The sequence below is a fragment of the Argopecten irradians genome, chromosome 14, assembly GCF_041381155.1.
Source record: "Argopecten irradians isolate NY chromosome 14, Ai_NY, whole genome shotgun sequence".
Classification (NCBI taxonomy): Eukaryota; Metazoa; Mollusca; class Bivalvia; order Pectinida; family Pectinidae; genus Argopecten; species Argopecten irradians.
In genome coordinates, this window is record NC_091147.1 from 38634978 (window position 1) to 38657764 (window position 22787).

The 22787-nt window shown below is 34.3% G+C and overlaps 1 protein-coding gene across 1 annotated transcript; it reads left to right on the forward strand.

Annotated features, from left to right (window-relative positions):
* Nucleotides 1-1639: 1639 nt before the first annotated feature.
* On the forward strand, nucleotides 1640-19710 carry LOC138306870 (UDP-glucuronic acid decarboxylase 1-like). The gene is given in 13 exon segments (XM_069247377.1): nucleotides 1640-1778; nucleotides 7884-7923; nucleotides 8890-8967; nucleotides 9612-9648; nucleotides 9650-9670; nucleotides 10212-10392; nucleotides 10952-11056; nucleotides 11756-11815; nucleotides 12511-12632; nucleotides 13036-13155; nucleotides 13813-13975; nucleotides 14816-14919; nucleotides 15999-19710. Coding segments are annotated over 13 exon segments (1263 nt in total). The 5' UTR covers nucleotides 1640-1690; the 3' UTR covers nucleotides 16143-19710.
* Nucleotides 19711-22787: the final 3077 nt, after the last annotated feature.

Here is a 22787-nt window from a genome sequence, read left to right on the forward strand (position 1 = left end):
GCTGTGTCGTTTCAGTGGGAAATTGAGTTATATAATTACCGAGGAAGGTTCTGTGAAATAAAATCAGACAGAGGCACGAGGATACTCATGTTTTCGTTGTTCATGAGCCATATAAATTGGTTAAGTGAATCAAAGTGTAAAAAATTTGGACATACGTCATGGCATACGTTGATTAATTTCTGACGTTGTGCTCTATATTTATCACAGGCGAAGAGAAAATGGACTTCGTCCTCTACGTGTCCGTCATTACAATTTTTACAATGCCAATAAATACCCAAGGCACTAAAAAAAATAAAAACCAGGATGAGGGGACACTAAATAATAGGACCTAACTTTCATAAAAGTAAGACATAAATATTTGCAATAGAATCAAATGAGGAAAACAACAACAATTCATATCTGGAAGTGACGGGCATGCAGCTTACAATCTGGGGCAGCATTTATTACTCTGTCCTCAATACCCCTGAGGTTACTATCACTGACGTGGATATAACGTTGGTGATAGTAATACCTGAAGTATCAAAAATGTTGTAGGTGTAAAAGACTTTTGGTATTTTCAATGTGCATTTTATTTAAAGTAAGTGAAATGGGTCCTAAAAAAGAAGGAGGCACGCTTATGGGGACAGGGGCACTTATGCAGTCTATTACAATACCTCTCCTTCGAATGAAGGGAAACATATGGTGCTATTAGGCTTTGTCTACTTCATATAAGTTGATGTACCATGCACTATAGTTCACAGTGATTGTAAGATTAAAATGAAAATTAATTTTCCCAGAGTTCATAGCTGTCTTCTTACAAATTACAATATACTCCTACAAATCAAGATTCTAACAATGTGCGTTTCTTAGATGTTAATCAAAATGTGTAATTCAGTTAATTTTGGTTGGTCAAAGACAAAAAAAAATGAATAACATATATCCAGTAATTTATCTCATACATGACACATTTTCAAAAAATATTTCTGATACAATTTAAGATGCATTATATACCATATCAATAGAAATATTTTATTTTATTTTGTGATTGAGTTGTTCCCCCTCCCACTATTATAATACACAAAATATAAGATTTCTTACTTAAAGATGCTCCACCGCTGACAAATGGTATTTTTTCACTATCAAAAACAGGAGCAGACGATTTAGTATTTTTCTTCAGTTACAAAAGTTACTTACTTTACACCATTACCACCATTGAAAAGTTTGAGCTTCTAATTTTACTTCAAGTTAAAAATATGAAAAATAATTAATTGCATCCCGAAAAAAATCCGTACCACTATATCCTATATGAAATGAACTACTGAATGCGCGTGTACCAAAGGCAAAATAAATCATTTTATATTATTTTTTTGTGTTAATTAGACTATTATACACGATTAAACACTAATTATTGTTCAAATGATGAATATCATTTTTGGTCTGTCGGCGGTGGAGCATCTTTAATCGATTATCAATATTCTTTTCAGATATTCATATGCAATATTTATGCATATAGATATTTAGAAAATATAACAATGGTTAAAAAAATCTCAAGTTCGCAATGAAATTAATAATATAAATTCAGCTAATTGCACAGGGGCACCTGCCAGACGTTGTTGGTCGGTAATTTCCGAACCTTCCCGATTTTAGCTACCTCATTGTACAAAAGAGTTCCCACACTAAACAACAGATTCTCGTGCTCATGATGTGAGTAATGTGGACAAGAGTTCGAGTAATGATACCGATAAAGAAGATGAGGAATGCAGTCGTAACCATAGCTGCTGTCGCAGCTTTAATTATAAGTGAGTTGAATATTTAATCTTCTTTTCTTCATTCAATTTTACACGGCTAGCAGCAGACCGAACGCTTTCATCATGTGTACCGGTAAAATATTACGTGATGGCTATTTGTGAGGCTGTGAATGGTTGCAAAGATAATAGCTGAAGATATGGCAATATATCTAATGTTGAACAATAGAAACACATATTGAACAAGTGGATGATAATTAATGAGAGCAGGGTACATAAATGCCACTACACGGTTCTTTTATAAATTGTGTATTGCACGCAGTTTATGTACGCTCGTTTTAATATTTACATCCTTGTTGGTTCTGCCACTGGACGATTTTGTTTTTTATGTTATGCCTACAGTCTAATACACAGCTTAAAGGCCCAATATCTGTATCTTTCTTATCTTTTTTCATGATTAAGAAGAATGTTAAAAAAAATCCTGTTGTAAATCATGCAGAGACAGGGTGAAATCAAAGAGAAGATGAGCAATTATGATTCGGAATATTTTGATAAAAATCATATAAATATTAGTTATAAACACGCGACCACCGTAACTATGTAACGTCTGTCCGAACTCTTCCTAAAATGGGTCATGAACTTTCCGACTTCTGTTCGGCAACAATCGCAACTTCTATGGCGACCAGTTTAAAATCAAGGCATGCATGTTTACATGTTTCGACTTTCAACAACTGCTGTACCAAAGTTATTTTTTATAAGTGAGAAGGATTCGTGACTGTCTCTTTCCATTACTAAACACCACGCGAGACGCCTATGAACCGGGAATAAAAACCGTTTTTCTCAACAAATACTTGTCTTATCGAGTCAAACGAAACACCATTGTAAAGTTTATTAAATTTCATGACGTATATTACTTGCTTTAAAGACGGAATATTTAGAGGATATGTCTTAAATTTTCGTTAAAAAAGATCGACAGCTCATGAAATGACGGCCCCGCTTCAGAAAGTAAGACGGTAACCCTCGCACTCAGTCGTCGCCCAACGTCACGGTCAGTGCACAAACACAAAAGCGCCTGCCTTGGATTTCCCCAAAACCCAGTGTGACTTATCCTTCTCATGTACGTCCTTGACCAAAGTTATTAAAAAAAAAAATTATAAATATTCTTTAATATATCTTAATTTCAAGTTTTCAACTACATCTACAAATACTAACAATATCAGAGTCGAATTTAAGTTGAATTTTTGTTGATAGTTAGGTACTAGTTACGTATAATGTGGCTTTAACTCGAAAGTTTGAATACTTACAAAAATAGCATATTTCAATGGCAAATATGTGTTCAAGACAAAATCTGCATGTTAACTGACATTGTTTAATGATTAATTTCCCAGAGAAAGACTTAATATTAAAAAACACCATTTTGATAATTATGTGGGCTGAGTTTTGCACAGGACTAGCAGTCATGATACAAAGATAAGTGAGAAGGATTTGTCACTGTCTCTTTACACTACTATGAACTAGGAATAAAAATAAATTTTCTCAACAAACATTTGTCTTATCGAGTCAAATGAAACACTATTTGTCCAATGTAAAACTTTAATAAATTTCTTGATGGCTACTCCTTACTTTGAGGATGGAAGATTTTGAAGAAATGTCATAAATTTTGATTGAAAAAATACAACATATCATGAAATGACGGCTCGCTTCAGAAAGTAAGACGGCTGACATCAAAGGAAAATCAGTCGTCGCCCAACATCACGGTCAGTGCACAAACAAAAAAGCACCTGCAACTAATGCATCCAAAACCCCAAGGAACAAGATAAAACAAACAAAACTTGCCATCATAAAAAAAGTGGCAGTTACTCGTCCTTTGCTCCAGATTGCAATATCAAAATGATATCTTGATGCAGGCTTTTAATAATTCATAAGAATATTACTAAGTAAGCTGATATGAATAATAATTTATTGCACTAATCTTAACATATTTGAATTACCGTATTCGACCCAATAAGCGCCCATGTCCCTAGAAGCGCCCCTCCCCCTTTTTGAGGCCTCAATTTCAATTACCCATGCATAAATAAGGACCAAAATTACATAAAACGGTATAAATTTGCAATGATTTTGACTTATTAGCACCTTTTCATTTTTATCAATTTTTTTAAGCGCCCTGGGCGCTTATTGGGTCGAATACGGTTAATGAATCAGCACACAATAACCGGACATTTTATCCGACGTTTTCAAAAAAAACTTCCGGGGGCTAAACTAATTACTATTTCCGATATGGAATTCGGAAAGAATACAAAGTACGGAAAGAGTTAAATCATGCCTTAATATGTATTACCATTGTATAATCCTCTTGCTAAATAAGACAACTTTCATGATGTCCACATATAGTAGATTAATTATACGACCTGTGTTTAAAGACCGCTTGGTTATTGGGACTCACTATTGCCATATTTTCCGGAGTATAGGTTGCGACTTTTTTCCCAAAAAATCGATAGTGCAACCTACACACCAGTGCAACTGAAGTGTGGACGAAAACCAAAATCAGACAATGTTTTCGCATTATTAAGTCTTAATTCGAATGGAGTATAAAGACCATCTACTCAATAAGACCACTTTCATGGTGTCCCAAATGGGTCAATTTCAATACAATTTGACCTGTATATAAAAACTACTTCTCAACTGAGACCAGGTTTATTTTCCTCATTACACTGACAGACATTGCAAAATTTGCCGGCCTGATGGACATGTCCAGCAAAATTTGACTCGAATCGCCTATTTTAAAATCCAGTTCGGATCGACCGTCTGGCAATTATTAAGTACCAGAAGTCGGTAGAAATGCTGTCTCTGAAGTATTATGCATGTGCCGAACCTGGCAAAAATGTAAACTGCATAAGATACTCATGAAAACAGCTGCCTGGATACTAATAGCAGGAAGTTATGTTTACTGCAAAAATTCACATTAATATTCGGTCCAGCAAAATCTTGTTCGTTCCAGCTTAATCACAGTCCATGCCGTTCCGAATGTCCATCCAACTTTCCAATGTCAGTACTGGTATTTTACCTTATCAATGGACAGTCAAACATATCAATAAAGACCACTCAAAGAACAAAGTAATAATGGTCTTTATAGCCAGGTGGTCTTTATAAACAGGTCAAATTGTGTTAAAATTGACCTTTTGGTACCCTTAAAAATGGTCTTAATAAGCAGATGGTCTTTACACAGAGGTGGTAACTAAGGCAGGTGGTCTTTATACATAAGTGGTTACTAAGGCAGGCGGTCTTTACACAGAGGTGGTTACTAAGGCAGGTGGTCTTTTTACAGAGGTGGTCTTTACACAGAGGTGGTAACTAAGGCAGGTGGTCTTTATACATAAGTGGTTACTAAGGCAGGCGGTCTTTACACAGAGGTGGTTACTAAGGCAGGTGGTCTTTTTACAGAGGTGGTTACTAAGGCAGGTGGTCTTTATACAGAGGTGGTTACTAAGGCAGGTGGTCTTTATACAGAGGTGGTTACTAAGGCAGATGGTCTTTATACAGAGGTGGTTACTAAGGCAGGTGGTCTTTATACACAGAGGTGGTTACTAAGGCAGGTGGTCTTTACACAGAGGTGGTTACTAAGGCAGGTGGTCTTTATACAGAGGTGGTTACTAAGGCAGGTGGTCTTTATACAGAGGTGGTTACTAAGGCAGGTGGTCTTTATACAGAGGTGGTTACTAAGGCAGGTGGTCTTTACACAGAGGTGGTTACTAAGGCAGGTGGTCTTTACACAGAGATGGTTACTAAGGCAGGTGGTCTTTACACAGAGGTGGTTACTAAGGCAGGTGGTCTTTACACAGAGGTGGTTACTAAGGCAGGTGGTCTTTACACAGAGGTGGTTACTAAGGCAGGTGGTCTTTACACAGAGGTGGTTACTAAGGCAGGTGGTCTTTACACAGAGGTGGTTACTAAGGCAGGTGGTCTTTACACAGAGGTGGTTACTAAGGCAGGTGGTCTTTATACAGAGGTGGTTACTAAGGCAGGTGGTCTTTATACAGAGGTGGTTACTAAGGCAGTGGTCTTTACACAGAGGTGGTTACTAAGGCAGGTGTCTTTATACAGAGGTGGTTACTAAGGCAGGTGGTCTTTACACAGAGGTGGTTACTAAGGCAGGTGGTCTTTACACAGAGGTGGTTACTAAGACAGGTGGTCTTTACACAGAGGTGTTAAAGGTGGTCTTTACACAGAGGTGGTTACTAAGGCAGGTGGTCTTTACACAGAGGTGGTTACTAAGGCAGGTGGTCTTTACACAGAGGTGGTTACTAAGGCAGGTGGTCTTTACACAGAGGTGGTTACTAAGGCAGGTGGTCTTTACACAGAGGTGGTTACTAAGGCAGGTGGTCTTTATACAGAGGGTTATAAGGCAGGTGGTTTTATACGAGGTGGTTACTTAGGCAGGTGGTCTTTACACAAAGTGGTTACTAAGGCAGGTGGTCTTTACACAAAGTGGTTACTAAGGCAGGTGGTCTTTATAGGTGGTTACTAAGGCAGGTGGTCTTTACAAAGATGGTGGTTTACTAAGGCAGGTGGTCTTTACACAGAGGTGGTTACTAAGGCAGGTGGTCTTTACACAGAGGTGGTTACTAAGGCAGGTGGTCTTTATACAGAGGTGGTTACTAAGGCAGGTGGTCTTTATACAGAGGTGGTTACTAAGGCAGATGGTCTTTATATAGAGGTGGTTGATAAGGCAGCTATAGTGTGGTAGTCTTTCCTGGCTTCAATCCCATAACATTCAAATATACATCGGATAATTATAGATGCAACCATCAATCTGTCAAAGCCTTCTGTGGTTGATTATATTTTCACCCTCAAGCTATAACCTGCCGTCCGCGATATACTCTGTTGGTATTTAAAATAAGGAGTACATCAATAAAATTTGTTGAATAAATGTAGAGCTACATTTAAAGGAAACAAAAACAAACAAAAAAACACCATATATGTTCTGGTGATTGCTAAGCACTTTAGATCATTTTTGCCCCAAGAAAATGATAGTATTTTAATTTATAGGGTTTTGAAGAGCATGCGACATTACCTCAGGGAAATATCATATTTATAAGTTTTTTAAATTGCCAGAACTTAAAATAAAATACTATAATCTCAACACGAAAGGTCATCTTATATCCTATTGAAATTTTTATTTGTCCTGAATCAATGAATGTTACTTTTTCTTTTATCTGTGTTTGCACAGCCATGTTATTGTATAACTACATTAGCTCCATTAATTAGCACACATGAATATCTTCATATGTATCAATTCAGATCTAGGTTCTTTACTAGAATAAATACATTAATTAACTCTATTTTGTATATATAATTATACCAATCCTCTATATGTTGAAGTATAAAAAATCAAAATGGATACAGAAAAACCTGTCTTAGAGACCACCTCTGTATAAAGACCACCTGCTTAATAAGACTACTTTCTCAGGATCCCAAATGATAAATGTCAACCCAATTTAACCTCTATATAGCGACCACTTGGCTTTTTTTTTGGGTCACTTCATTGGTGGTCTATATGGACAGGCCAAAGTTTGACTGTAAATGTATATTTATTATGTTGTTTTTATAGGGCTGGATCGATATATCGATATACTGATATGTATCGGTTTTCACCAGTGTATCGAATATCGATACATATGCAAACATGCTGTATATCGCTGTATCGTTTTACATCTCACCCTACTGTTTTTGTTATAGAAATAGGAAATTCCAAACAAAATTTATTCTAAAACATCATTCAAGTAAGAGCATTTCAATCAATAGGAAGTGTTTAAGGCATCTGTGTCACCTAGATGGATTAGAAATCCCTTTTCATAACTAAGAATACAAATTGACATAAATTAATTAACACAGATGATAAACTGAATCAAATGTTTGGTAGATTTTTTCCTGGTTATAAAATGTTTTATCAAAATTGTCTTTTATTGTCACAATATTCAAAACACATTGTTTAACTGAATTTGAAAAAGAGGTCCACTGTATCGTCAATACGTATCGTGTATTGTTTCAGTGTATTGTCAATACGTATCATATTGTTTTATACCTTCCAATACCCAGCCCTATTGTTTTAGTGAAGAGTTTTAAGTCACAGATTTAATATTATTCTTGGTTACATTACAGTTGGATTTGGCAAGTTTTCATCTTCTAATGAAGTATCTAGGTGAGTATAGATTCATACCTTTCGGTGACCCTAGAATTGTTTGATTTTCAGAGCATTGACTCGTCAACTTCTTTTCAAAAAACATATGATACATGTACATGTATTTGGCATGTAGCAAGCTGAGTGAGAAAAGAGATTCAAATTTTCATGAAAACAAACTGTTCATTTTTTTTTATCCTCTGATTTGAATTAAATGAATGCTTATATATAATTAGTAACATCAATTGTCTTAACTTTGACCTTTATTCATGATCACAGAAGCTAATAAATAGTCTTAATTCCATGTGTACATGTGGTTAGATACTTATTGCCATGATCATGAAGCCACACCCGTGCTCGCTAATTCACATGTACCTATTCAATGTTGGAGCAAACATCGTATCACACACAATAAAAAATGCAAAGTCACTAAAGACTAAAATCTGTGATAATGGGATTTTACTTTTCAGAAAATGAAAGGCTTAATTTTAATTAGTACATATAGTTACCAAATATGTTGTATATTTTTTGTGATTCTTCTTTTATGTTCTATATTTGCATATTATTACAGAGTTATCTGCCCTTGCATATAGGTATTGATTATGACGTCATGTGTTTATTTATAATATCATACTTTTCAGTTAAAACAATGTGAATTTCGCTCACAAAATAATGATTGTCACCATTGACAGATCGCCAACTTTCAATCAACCCTAATGTGACTTTGCAGTTTATGTTGTGTGTGATACGATGTTTGCTCCAACATTGAATAGGTACACGTGCATTAATGAGCACGGGCGTGGCTTCATGATAACCTGGCGATCAGTATCTAACCACATGTACAGGGGAGGAAACTCCGTAACATGAAAAGATTTTTTATTGCAGCTGAGTGTGCAGTCATGACGAGGCTAGCACTAGTTTTGTATATATATAGGCTACTGGCACATGCCATTGTTTTATAAAGAAGACTATTTCTATTGTTTTAAGGTCTGCAAAGAATGTTGGACAGGACACTTACCAAACTATTGAAAATCTGAAACGCAGAGTAGCAGAATTGGAAAAAGGGTACATATTTTAAAAATATTTTGTTATCGAAATTCCGATACCCAATTTCTTATATAAATATTATCACCATGCTTCTTTGTTGTCTAAATTAAAAGCGTTAGTCTTCGTAATTATCAAAATCTTGAGTAAGTTGATAAAAATTAAAACTTCATTTATATTGATTATGAAACATATTACTTCATTAACATGTTTATGTAATTGCTAGCTTACCTTTCTGTACAGCAATAGATCTTTTGTTGTGGCAGAGTGCATTTGTCTGTCTGGCAATCTAATGTCAACATTTCCCTTTAAACAACTTCTTCTGCAAACCTAAAGCCTGCTATTAAGCCTGTAGTAGACTGTAATGAAGGTTTGTTCAAACAAATGACCTTGACCTAAAAATATTACTTCTTCTGGAATTTTTACAACACAATTTGACCAAAATAATAAAGTATCTTTTTAAAAATGTTTTGCTTATTTCATCTGAAAATTCATAAAACATGTAAGTTTTGCTTGCCAAGATATAAAAAAACTAAAAAAAAAAAAACACCAAGCCTTCTAGCGTTTCATGAATATAAAATATCATTAGAAATTATCATTTTTTTCAGATGCAACATAATACATGTATATATCCTCATTTTCATTCCAATATTATATGTTTACAGTAGGAAAACTTTCCCAGAAGTGAAGTTCCTGACCTACAAAGAACAGGAAGAGGATCCTGGTGTGTAGGTTTAACTTGATGTTATAAATTTATCTTGATATTCATAATTACATATCAACATATTTAAGAATAAAACTATTTTCTTATAGAATCTATGGTCTATATAGATGCCAGAGCTTTGCAGGCAATCTTCATAATGCATGCTAGGATATTATGAATTGATTATCTGCAAAACTTTGGCATATATGTAGACCATAGAATCTATAAGAAGATATCTTAATGCTAATATTTACATTATCAACTCATTTTTGGTGCTCTGCATTAAAATTGTGTAAGTTAAACCAGGAAAACCATTTATCAGCGATTATATACTCCACAAGAACAGCCATTTTGGGTGTAAATGTATATATAAAAAAAATTGAACAAAGAGAGAATCAAGGGAGGCAACCCGGCTATGGGTCAATATTGATATGAGCTTAGTGGGACGGAGATCTAGAGCAAAGAGAGATGACCAGTCATATAGATTTCATAATGATGGAAAGCAAATACCAGGAGATGCATTTCTCAAATCTGTACACTTGTATCTTATTTTGATTTACAGATTTCAGGAGGAGCTGGATTCGTTGGGTCCCATCTTGTGGACAAGTTAATGTTAGAAGGTCATGAGGTCACCGTGGTAGACAATTTCTTCACCGGCCGTAAACGTAACGTGGAGCATTGGATTGGCCATGAGAACTTTGAACTCATCAACCATGACATTGTAAATCCTCTGTTTATAGAAGGTAACAAAAACTCTTTATAATTTTCATAATTATAAGTATAATGAATGGATTATCAAATGAAATATAAAATGGTACAGGACATGTTTGTATAGTGTTACACATGTATGTCCTGTGTATGTCCATTCCGTCGTGCCCAGTTTGGGTGATCCGGTGGTGTATTGGTTAGCCACTCACCTTTCACCTATAGCCGATATGTGGGTTTTCTCTGGGGACTACGGTTTCCTCCAATTTTAAGAACTCTCACACGCTTTCATCTAGGTCATTAAAAGTGATTTGCATAAGTTTTATAATTTGTTTTACATTGGCTGTGAAATAGATAATATTTATACATGTCCAGTTTTGTTCTGATTAATATCTTGAAGCATTAATGTCTTACAAACATTTCTAGTTCTTGGTAAAATATATATATATATCATGGAATTTTTCAGTTTATATTTATGGAAGATGAATTTGGTATTTTGAGCTATTCATATTTCTCATAATTTATAAAAGTATTTTAATGAGTTTGGTAATTGAATAAATTCTGATTATGGTACATGTATATTTTGTTTGTTTACAGTTGATCAGATTTATCATCTTGCTTCACCGGCATCTCCACCAAACTACATGTACAATCCAGTAAAAACCATTAAAACCAACACCATCGGCACCATCCATATGTTAGGTGAGTTCTGATTGGTCGAGGTAAAATCATCCTAATGTAACATGGATTTTGATTGGTTATCCAAGAAATGGCATGTGTAGGATCTTAGATTTAGTATTACTAAAATGACAGCTGTACCTTGAATGACTAGTGTTTCAAGTCCCAAATATCGTAGACGAGAATGGCTTTTAAGCATATGTGTTACTGTATAATACAGTATAACTGGTCAAAACAGGTCCTTGTCTAATCCTAATTCCTGTCTATTCCGTAATAATTGTTTTCCTTCTAATGTTATTGTGTAATTAAAACCTGTATAATCTGAATCCTTGTCTATACCTGCTGGATATCTTTGTTTTGATGTTTGGACAAGTTACACTGAATTAGTATCATCAGAGACATAGTTAGTTATTGTTTATGAAAATAAGTACTTATTGTAGATGTACTTATTTTAGCGCTGACAAATTTTAGCGCAAATGTGAAAAAATGTGAATTATGATTTATTTATATACATATTTAATTATTACAATTCAGTGGATCAATACCGGAAATGCCCTTTTACAAAATTTACTTAAGTTTCTGTCAGTGCTCCAAAGACAGCCTGGAAAGCGCTAAAATAAATCTACCGTTAAAATAAGTGTGTTTACAGTATTTAAAACTTACTTTGAATCCTTATAGAGCTATGATATCAGGTTTATATGTAAATCTGTTGAATCCTTTCAGGGTTAGCCAAACGTGTAAGAGGTCGCCTCCTGCTGGCTTCAACATCAGAAGTGTATGGTGGTAAGTAGAACCAGAGTACACATAATTGGAGGATGTGACAAACAAATCTCTTACTTCATACCTACTGAGTATTACCTTATTGGTAGAACACATTGGAGTCATTAGTCTTTTCAATAAACATGTTATTCCAATCTAAAATGTTGGACTCTACATCATAGTATTTCAGCTTGCTGTAAAAAATCTTTCTTTCAAAGCTACTAACTTTCATGATTTTAAAACAAGTTAGCAGAGATTTTTTTTTTCCTGAATAAAAATGAAATGGAAATACAGGTACCTTTATAAGTGAAAGAGATCTTACTTCACAGAGATAAACTTTGCAAAATTTTAGTATTGTAAAAAAAAAAAAAAAAAAAAATTGGAAGTGAAGTTGGTAGACTAATCAGGTTTAAGAAATTCAAACCATTGGCTCCTTCTAGAATACAGAAAAAACATGTTTATAACGAACACTCTTACAGCAAGTTCATGGTTATGATAGGGAAGTAATTTTCATTCCCTGCCAAGGCTCTTAATTTAAAAGATATCTGTAAAGTGTAATTAGTATATATCAATAATGAATTAATTTTACAACAAAGTGATTATGACGGTCCACAGGGATTCATTAACCGTGTTATACTGTACCAACAGTGAGTGAATGGTTGAAAATGTTATACCTGTGGTCTTTTAGCTGTTTGACTGAGTAGATATGATTGTTTCAGACCCGGAGGTCCACCCCCAGCCTGAGGAATACTGGGGACACGTAAACCCTATAGGACCCCGGGCCTGTTATGATGAGGGCAAGCGGGTAGCAGAGACAATGTGTTACGCCTATGCCAAACAGGTACACAATGTTTTGATATTGTTATTAGAATTTAATAACATATTTAAATTTCTATACTGTAAACTTGAAAATATTTGAGAGTATTAAATTTCGCGATTTTCAAACATTTTGCGATAAATATGAATGTTAAACCTTTTGTAACATAGTTTCATACAAAATCTTATGCAAAGGGCAATTTTTTGTCCTAAAAATAATTTTCGTAATTATCATCAATTTTGTTGTAATGTAAATTCCCTTGTTTACAGAAAATTATTTCTCTGAATTTTTACTCTCATTTAAGTTATTTTATGAAGGTTGACCTGTAACATTGATGTTAGTAAGTTTTAAGTTATGTGATGTTGAATAAAAAAAGTATTGATGTTGAAGTTGAATCAAAAACACTATGTATCATTTCTATTGTTAGGACCATATTCAAGTGCGAGTTGCAAGGATTTTTAACACATTTGGCCCACGGATGCATATGAATGATGGACGAGTTGTCAGCAATTTTATCCTACAAGCCCTTCAGGACGAACCATTGACGGTGAGGATAGTAAATCTTTATATCAAAGAAGATTTTCATCTTTACAGAGATTGTGATGGCCAAGTGGTTAGGATATTTTGACATATTACCATTAGCCTTCTACCTCTGAGCCAGGTACTGGTCGGTGGTCAGCGGTTTTTCTCTGGGAACTCCAACTTTCCTTCACCATCTAAACCTGGTTTATCCTAAAATGACCCTGGCTGCTAATAGAATATTAAACAAAAATAACCCAAACTATTGACTTAACATTTACCCAATGACCTTGACCTTCAGATTCACATTGGTCTAATTTGCTACATTTTGCTAAAATTCCAAGATAGTTATGATATTGGATTGTTATAGGATGGTAGTATATATCTGCTACAGCATTTTTTTACTTAGTCATACAGTATCATTGCTAGGAAGAATCAAATTATTATATAGTCAAACCTGTCTATAAAGACCACCCAAGGGACAAAAGAAAATTGGTCATTACAGCCAGGTGGTCTTTATACACAGGCTGAATTGTATTGAAAGTAGTTGTTTGAGACCTAAGAAAAACTATCTTAGTAAACAATGGATCTGTACAGAGTCAATACAGAGGTGGTCGCTAAGACAATTTTTTTTACAGTATTTTTCAAAGAAAATTAAATTTAATTCAGAAATTTATGTTTTTAGGTATATGGAGATGGAAATCAGACAAGATCATTTCAGTACGTATCTGATTTAGTCGATGGCCTCGTCAAATTGATGAATAGTAACTATTCTTTACCTGTAAATCTTGGTAACCCTGATGAACACACGATCCTTGACTTTGCTAACATCATTAAAAAACTTATTGGTAAGTAGAGAGAGAAGTAGAACAAAATTCATTAAAAATTAACATTTTGTGAAAAGATACAAAAACTGTTGTAATTATAAATTTCAGAGTGCTGCAATGTTCGTCTTCTTATTTATCAATATGCTGATTTTAACCTTCTGATTTTTCATCTGGATTTGGAAGAACTTCTGTTTGTATATGTATTCACTATTTGACATTTCATTTCCCAGTCACATGAAAAAAAGAAGAAGAATTGTTTTCTTCTTAATGTATCTATCTTTTGAATGTCCAAACGGGCCCTCGCTGTTGCTTTCCTGAGATATCATCTATTTTTCTATTTAAAGATGCTCCACCACCGCGGACAAGATGATATTTTTTCACTATTAAAAAAAACAGGAGCAGATGATTAAGTATTTTTTCTTCAGTTAACAAACGTTACTTACATTACACCATTACCCATTGAAAAGTTTGTGTTCTAATTTTACTTCAAGTCAAAAATATGAAAAATAATTAATTGCATCCCCGTACCACTATATCCTATATGGAATGAACTACTGAATGCGCATGCTCCAAAAGCAAAATAAATCATTTTATATTATTTTTCGTGTTAATTAGACTATTATATACACAATTAAACACCAATTATTGTTCAAATGATTAACATCATTTATGCTTTGTTAGCGGTGGAGCATCTTTAATTTTGTCTTGACATCAATTCAGTCTGATTTTCCTATGATTTAAACCACTTTTTTTTTTTTTATCAATTTGAAATTCATTCCAGCAGATATGTTTATAAGGTCTTTGATCTTGTATTTTGTTTTGATTACTCGACGTTAACTTTGACCTTTATCTTTGAACTAGGTGGAAAAAGTGAAATTGTACACAAGCCAATAATGCAAGACGATCCGAAAAAACGTAAACCAGATATAACAAAGGCTCGTGAATATCTCGACTGGAAACCTAAGGTAAGTGACAAGTTAATCTTGTCAAGAGAAACCAGTGATAGCTAAAATCTTACTTAAAATTCATAATCTTGACTGTACGGTGTACTACGGATGTAGTGTACTATTTCTGCAGAGATTTTCTTTTACCTTCAACCAATGAGATATGACTATGAGATATGACTATTTTGTATTTGCATATTACAGAGTTATCTGCCCATGTGGGTAGATATCCATTGTGAAGTCATGTGTTTGCGAGAGCAACATCATACTTGTCAGAGAAATCACATGCCATTTGCTTACGAAATGATGACGTCATAATGTATACCTACCCGCAAGGGAGGTTACTCTTTAATATGCAAAGACGGAATAGTATCTCAAATAGGTTGATGTTTTTGGGTTTTCGAGGAATTTAGCATCAAGCTGCCCCTTGGCAATGTTTTCCTTTAAATTACTTCTCCTAAAAGAAAGCTAAAAATTCAGAGACTTTTTTTCTCCTGAAGCATGCTTGAATGAAAGGTTTAAAGTAAGTTCAAATGATTGACGATGAAATATTTATACAATATATATATATATATATTTGTCAATTACTACCAGTGATAGGCTCAGAGACTGTTATCTGGCCTGTAGCATGCTGGGATGAAGGACTACTAAGTCAGAGTAAATTTTATTGGAAACTTTTATACAATACCAAAAAGCTGTGGAATTTATCTTGGATCACACGTCAGCTGATGAACAATACAAGACCATTGGTGCCTTGAACATTGAAGTTTTTTCCTTGTTTTTATGTAACTTAGAGAGTGTTAAAGCATTTTTTCTACTGATCTTTGTTTACATGGAAATCATTACGAATTTGATGAGGTTTTATTGCCTTTAACTCATTCATCCCTGAAATTTCATAATGGACTGGTCTTGTCTTTGATTCAGAAGAGCCTAAATGTGTCTTCAGGGGTGAATTAGTTCAACCCAAACATTTATGTCCTGTTTTAACTCATTCACCCCTGAAATTTCATAATGGACTGGCCTTGTCTTTGATTCAGAAGAGTCTAAATGTGTGTTCAGGGGTGAATGAGATAATGTTACCCTTCCACCATATATTTCAGGTTCCTATGATGACTGGGATAGAAAAGACAATCGAATACTTCAGAAATGAATTAACAAGATCACGACATAGTGAACGCAATTTCCACTTTCCTGCTGAAGACAAAATCCAACACAAAGATCCCGATATCGATATAGACAATTAAGTCTTTGAACCTTTAATTCTAATCAAGAAAATCCTAATAATTACCAAGAAATCTTGAGCATCATGATCAGAAAGTGTTATTTTTAAGTGTGAGCCAAATTTAAATAGGAAAGTGTGAATACTGTATTCACTGTAATTAGCGCCCCTCCCCCAATAAATACCTTTTTCCTTTTCTGGTGAAGGACGCCCTGTCATCTCATGGATATAATGATATGTTTCACAATTCTGTAATGCTTATAACATCTGCATTGTATCCATATTACATGAACTTGCGAGTATTTCCCATGTGATCACAACGTAATAATGTGACTTAAAGGAAACAATGCATATTTACTGTCAGATTAGTGTGCCATGAAAACAGAAAAATTGAAGATATGACTGACTGTTTTATTAAGAATTTGTTTGTCCACAACTTAAGTTTTAGCTCCCTAAAAAAACCTTTGATATATTTTTTAAGCAGCCTGGGCGCTAATTATGGCGAATACGGTACCTGGAATTCATTATCAAATTCTATCCATTATTGTTGGTTATCAGTCTTCCATCATGCATCATGGCTCGTGAACTCGTTTCATCATCTGTAAACATATCACATTGTGACATCTTCTCATTAACTTTGAGGCTTGTATATCTGATATAGGTCAGAAGTGTTTTAGGGTAAAGAACAACCTAGTTGCTCTTTTCTAATGAATGACCTTGGCCTTCATTCAAGGTACAAGTGTGAAATACACTCAAATGTATAAAGATAACTTTCTAGTAAGTGAAAAAATTAGAGATTATAAGTTGTTACACTGGACCTGTTTTGTTATCCCCCGCGAAACGCGTTTGCGGGGGATATTGATTTGGGCTCTGTCCGTCCGTGCGTCCGTCCGTCCGTCCGTGCGTCCGTCCGTCCGTCCGAGTATCGTTTCCGGGCTATAACTCCTAAACCGTTCAACTTGGCTACACGAAACTTTCTGTACATGTTAGGCTAGTGCTCTAGTTGTGCCTTTTGCTAATGGGAACCTTTCATTTTCGATACTTTTTCTGTTACCATGGAAACTTATTCAAAAATACCATATTATTAAAGTTTCCTTTCTATTCTGGGCTATAACTCGAAAACCGTTCAACTTGGCTACACGAAACTTTCTGTACATGTTAGGCTAGTGCTCTAGTTGTGCCTTTTTCTAATGGGAACCTTCCATTTTCAATACTTTTTTCTGTCTGTTACCATGGAAACTTATTCAAAAATACCATATTATTAAAGTTTCCTTTCTATTCCAGGCTATAACTCGAAAACCGTTCAACTTGGCTACACGAAACTTTCTGTACATGTTAGGCTAGTGCTCTAGTTGTGGCTTTTGCTAATGGGAACCTTTCATTTTCGATACTTTTTCTGTTACCATGGAAACTTATTCAAAAATACCATATTATTAAAGTTTCCTTTCTATTCCGGGCTATAACTCGAAAACCGTTCAATTTGGCTACACGAAACTTTCTGTACATGTTAGGCTAGTGCTCTAGTTGTGCCTTTTTCTAATGGGAACCTTCCATTTTCAATACTTTTTCTGTTACCATGGAAATTTATTAAAAAATACAACTGGGCGCGGGGGATAATGCCAAGCTTTGCGGCTCCTTGTTATGATATGTTTATGATATTTTCGACATTCCTTGCATTATTGGTAATTGCTTCTGGTGTCAAGTTTTTGCAGTTTTTATTTTATCATTTCATCAAAACTGATATCATAAGAAAATGGATTGAACAATAGAAAAACCCTTTGGTGTATTTAGTTATTATTAGCAACTTTCAATCAACATTTAGAATTAATAGGAAATCTCTAAAATCAAAGCTACACCAACTAATTTTTGTGGCAACTAAATGTGTAGTCATATTAATGACTTTTTTACAGCAATTTTATTTTGTATGTTTCAAACAAAAAGATATACATTGTACTGTGAAATCATTATATTTTGTTGGGGTTTGACTTTTATGGCCTTCGCTTTTAACAAAATCTACAATTTTATGTCCCCACAAAACATGAAAGAAACCATTTCATTATGTGTTACGGTATAGTTGGTAAAAATAAGAGGCTCAAAATTAGAATTTTTTTTTTTTAATTTTGCGATCAGGTTTTCAGGGTATATATGAATGAACCATTCCTCAATCATTGATCAAATGTTCGCGATTATAGCAATGTCCTGCAAAATCGTGAAAAATATTGTCCCCACCAAAAATAAGCCACAAAATTCCACATCGTATCTTCTGATTTTTTGAGCTGTAAAAAGTAAGTAAAATTTTAGAATCTACGAAAATTGAGCCCCATGAAATTAAATGCTTTCACATTGTATATGTACTTGAAAAGTTTGGGTGAATTATTTTAGCAAGTACTAATTGTCAAAATACAAGTACTGTACGTGTATGTGAAATTTGAAAGACACAAAAACTTTTAAGTTAGTGTAACAAAGAAATAACCAGTATTATTTTGATTATTTTGAATGTGTTTTGTAACCTTAATGTAAATTGTGTTATTTTTACTGTAAACGGTCTATAAAAATAATTATACACATGTTATTAGCATTACTCAGAGCATATTTATGTTTAGTTTCTCATTCTGGTATCTTTTTAATTTGATATGTGCCACAATCTTTGAATTGTTCTTAAAAGTCCCACTACCTATCCAAAACAGCTTTTAATTTTCAAAATGGGATTAAAAAACAAGATCGATAATTATGTGGAGATGTTTGAAAAGTTATCAGCGTACCATCAATTCTACATTTATCATCACCTTCTGAAAAATTTAATTAAGATAAATGAATTGTTAATTTTCATTGTGCCTCGTGGTATGTTTTCCGCCATTGTCATTATTATAGTTGACTATCACTGCGTCAGACGGCAAAATAGCGAAATGAATCTTCACTGTTAACATAGGTAACGCTGGTAATTTTTTATTTGTTTGGTGTTATAATCTCATCTTAGGCCATCAATGTAAATTTGAACATTTTATAAATGTTTTAAAGAAACTTTAAATTTTCGTTTCGGAAAGATATTGGGTCTTTCAAAATAGCTCACCTAACCTGAAGGCATGGGTGGAAGAATAAGACTTTATGAAGGTCTCAATGGTCTGTTATCAGTCAATCGGTCAATCTATGTTTTAATTGTATTACTAGTCATAATTTTCAAAAAGTAAAATTTGTTTTGAAGCATTTATAATATAAAGGTAAATCAACTTTGTATAAATCATGGGTCTGGTTCCAGTTGTGCCAAAAAAAGGAAATGTAGCAAAATATGAAATAAAATAATTTAGTCCGTAGCCAATAATTTTTATGGAGATGTTATTTCGTGATTTTAGGGGGAAATTGTTGTCATAAAAATTTGACCTGAAAATAAGAAATGAGGAGAAAATCAAAGCATGTAAATTTAGCCAGTTCACAAAATAAATTTGTTAAAGTTTGCGTCTGTCTAGTACATATATATGTATATGTTTTGCAGCATTCTTGATTTGAATAATCCATGTGGGCGATACCAGCCCTCTGGACCTTTTGTTGTTTTAAAATCATGTATGAAATTTCCATTAGCCGGATCCATGTATGTACATGTATGTACATGTAATGATTTAAATTGCTAATCATAAAATACATAAACCGTATTCGACCCTATAAGCGCCCATGTCCCTATAAGACCCCCTCCCCTTTTTGAGACCTCATTTCAATTGCCTGGGCATAAGATGAAAACTATGATATCAAAACTGTTTAGGTTTGCATTAATTTTTGTCTTATTAAGCACTTTTTCCTTTTTTCATCTTTTTGAATGCCCTGGAAGCTTATTGGGTTGAATACGGTATATGGCATATAATCTTAAATGTCAAGATTTATACAATAAATCTCCACGCTGCTAAAATACCTATTAAGCTAGCCAAACTTAGTAATATTTAAATTACCCTAATACCTATTAAGCTAGCCAAACTTTGTAATATTTAAATTACCCCTGGGAAATCCTTGTTAAGAGGAAACAATTTCTGTTACCTCTATGATGTGTTCATTTCATTTCCTTTATTTATTTATTACCTTATAATTTTCTTCTCTTGATAACAATTTGTGCAATATTATAAGTGCTTAATTATATTTTTTCTTTACCATTGAGTCTTTAAATTATTATCGCTTGCTTAGTTCAAAAATTATTTAAGGTGATTGGATATCATTTTTGGGGTGCATTACTGATAATATCTTTTAATTTCTTATGTCAAAATTTTCCTTTGCTGTCGGTGTTTATGTATTTTGTAGATTAGCTCTTCTAAATTATCAATTATAGGGCATCCTTTACTGCATATTGTTAAGTAATGCATGTAATGTAGGGTACAATCAGAACTCCTCGGAAGTAATAGGTGTAAGAATATGTATAAAAATCAAACACTTTCTTTTCCGTAATACCTGTGTGCTTACAGTAAGAAAAATTAATAGTTATTGAAATGTTAAATTACTTAGGCCTTATTTTTAAGAAATTGGATGTAATATTTTCTCCGTCAATATGCACAATATTTACAGCATCAATGAACTGACACTTTTTAAAGGGTAGTGCCCTTGGTGGCAACCATTTTGTTATGAAAGTTATTCTTTAATTTTAAAAAAAAATATGCTTATGTATCACATCTGAAAAGTTACACCTGAGGAGTTCCGAGTGATATAGGATGTCCTATGATTAATCATATGATTTTATGAGAAACCAGGAACTTGTGATATGATCCACTACACATGGATCCTAAATATTACATTGTAGTTCCTTATTTTCTATTTCCCTTGAATATGTTTTCATTTATTATAATATTTAGCGGTACTTTACACTAGGTTTTTTATCATTTCATTTAGCATTCAGTTTAAGAGATATTTTGTTTTTGATGGCCTATCTGTTTTGTTTATCACTTTTCAAAATAAAAATTTGTTATAAGTAAAACTGGTGTTTTGTTTTGTTGGTGGAAATATTCATGATAGTTTGATATGGTATAAAGAGTATAATTATCCCTCTTCTTAATTTTGAGGACTTGCTCCCTTTTCCAGAGTTATTTTTCCGTGATTATCTCGCCTTTGCCTCGATGATGAACTGTAATTCGTGTAATTACCTCCCCTTCCAGGAGTGTCTGATGAACTGTCATTCGTGTAATTACCTCCCCTTCCAGAGTGTCTGATGAACTGTCATTCGTGTAATAACCTCCCCTTCCAGGCATATCTGATAAACTGTAATTCGTGTAATTACCTTTCCTTTTAGGAGTGTCTGATAAACTATAATTCGTGTAATTACCTCCCCTTCCAGAGTGTCTGATGAACTATAATTCGTGTAATTACCTCCCCTTCAAGAGTGTCTGATGAACTGTAATTCGTGTAATTAACTCCCCTTCTATTGGTGTCTGATGAACTATAATTCGTGTAATTACCTCCCCTTCCAGAGTGTCTGATGAACTATCATTCGTGTAATTACCTCCCCTTCCAGTGTCTGATGAACTATAATTCGTGTAATTACCTCCCCTTCCAGAGTGTCTGATGAACTGTAATTGGTGTAATTACCTCCCCTTCTATTGGTGTCTGATGAACTATAATTCGTGTAATTACCTCCCCTTCCAGAGTGTCTGATGAACTGTAATTCGTGTAATTACCTCCCCTTCCAGAGTGTCTGATGAACTATAATTCGTGTAATTACCTCCCCTTCCAGAATGTCTGATGAACTATAATTCGTGTAATTACCTCCCCTTCCAGAGTGTCTGATGAACTATAATTCGTGTAATTACCTCCCCTTCCAGGAGTGTCTGATGACCTGTAATTGGTGTAATTACCTCCCCTTCTATTGGTGTCTGATGAACTGTAATTCGTGTAATTACCTCCCCTTCTAGGGTGTCTGCTGAACTGTAATCACTCGTGTAATTACCTCCCCTTCCAGAGTGTCTGATGACCTGTAATTGGTGTAATTACCTCCCCTTCTATTGGTGTCTGATGAACTGTAATTCATGTGATTACCTCTCCTTCCAGGAGTGTCTGATGAACTGTAATTGGTGTAATTACCTCCCCTTCTATTGGTGTCTGATGAACTGTAATTCGTGTAATTACCTCCCCTTCCAGGAGTGTCTGATGAACTGTAATTCGTGTAATTACCTCCCCTTCCAGGAGTGTCTCTCCTTCCAGGAGTGTCTGATTAACTATAATTCGTGTAATTACCTCCCCTCCCAGGAGTGTCTGATTAACTGTAATTCATGTAATTACCTCTCCTTCCAGAGTGTCTGATGAACTATAATTCGTGTAATTACCTCCCCTTCCAGGAGTGCATGATTGACTATAATTCGTGTAATAATCTCCCCTGCCAGGCATGTCTGATGAACTGTAATCTCTGTTATTATCGCCATTTCTAGTAATGTGTAATTACCTCCCCTTCCTGGAGTGTCTGATAAATGGTAATTCGTGTAATTACCTCCCTTTTCAGGAATGTCTTATTAACTGTAATTAGACACTCCTTATATAATCAAGTCCCTTACCAACGTTTCCAAGGACATTTTGTTCCTTTTGCATTACTATTCTTTTCAATGGGTTCCATGGGTCTGATGTCCCATCTTTAAATCTCCCCGTTTAAGTATTTCTGATGGCCAATTGTCATGTAATTATTTCCCCTACCCAAATTTTCTGACGACAT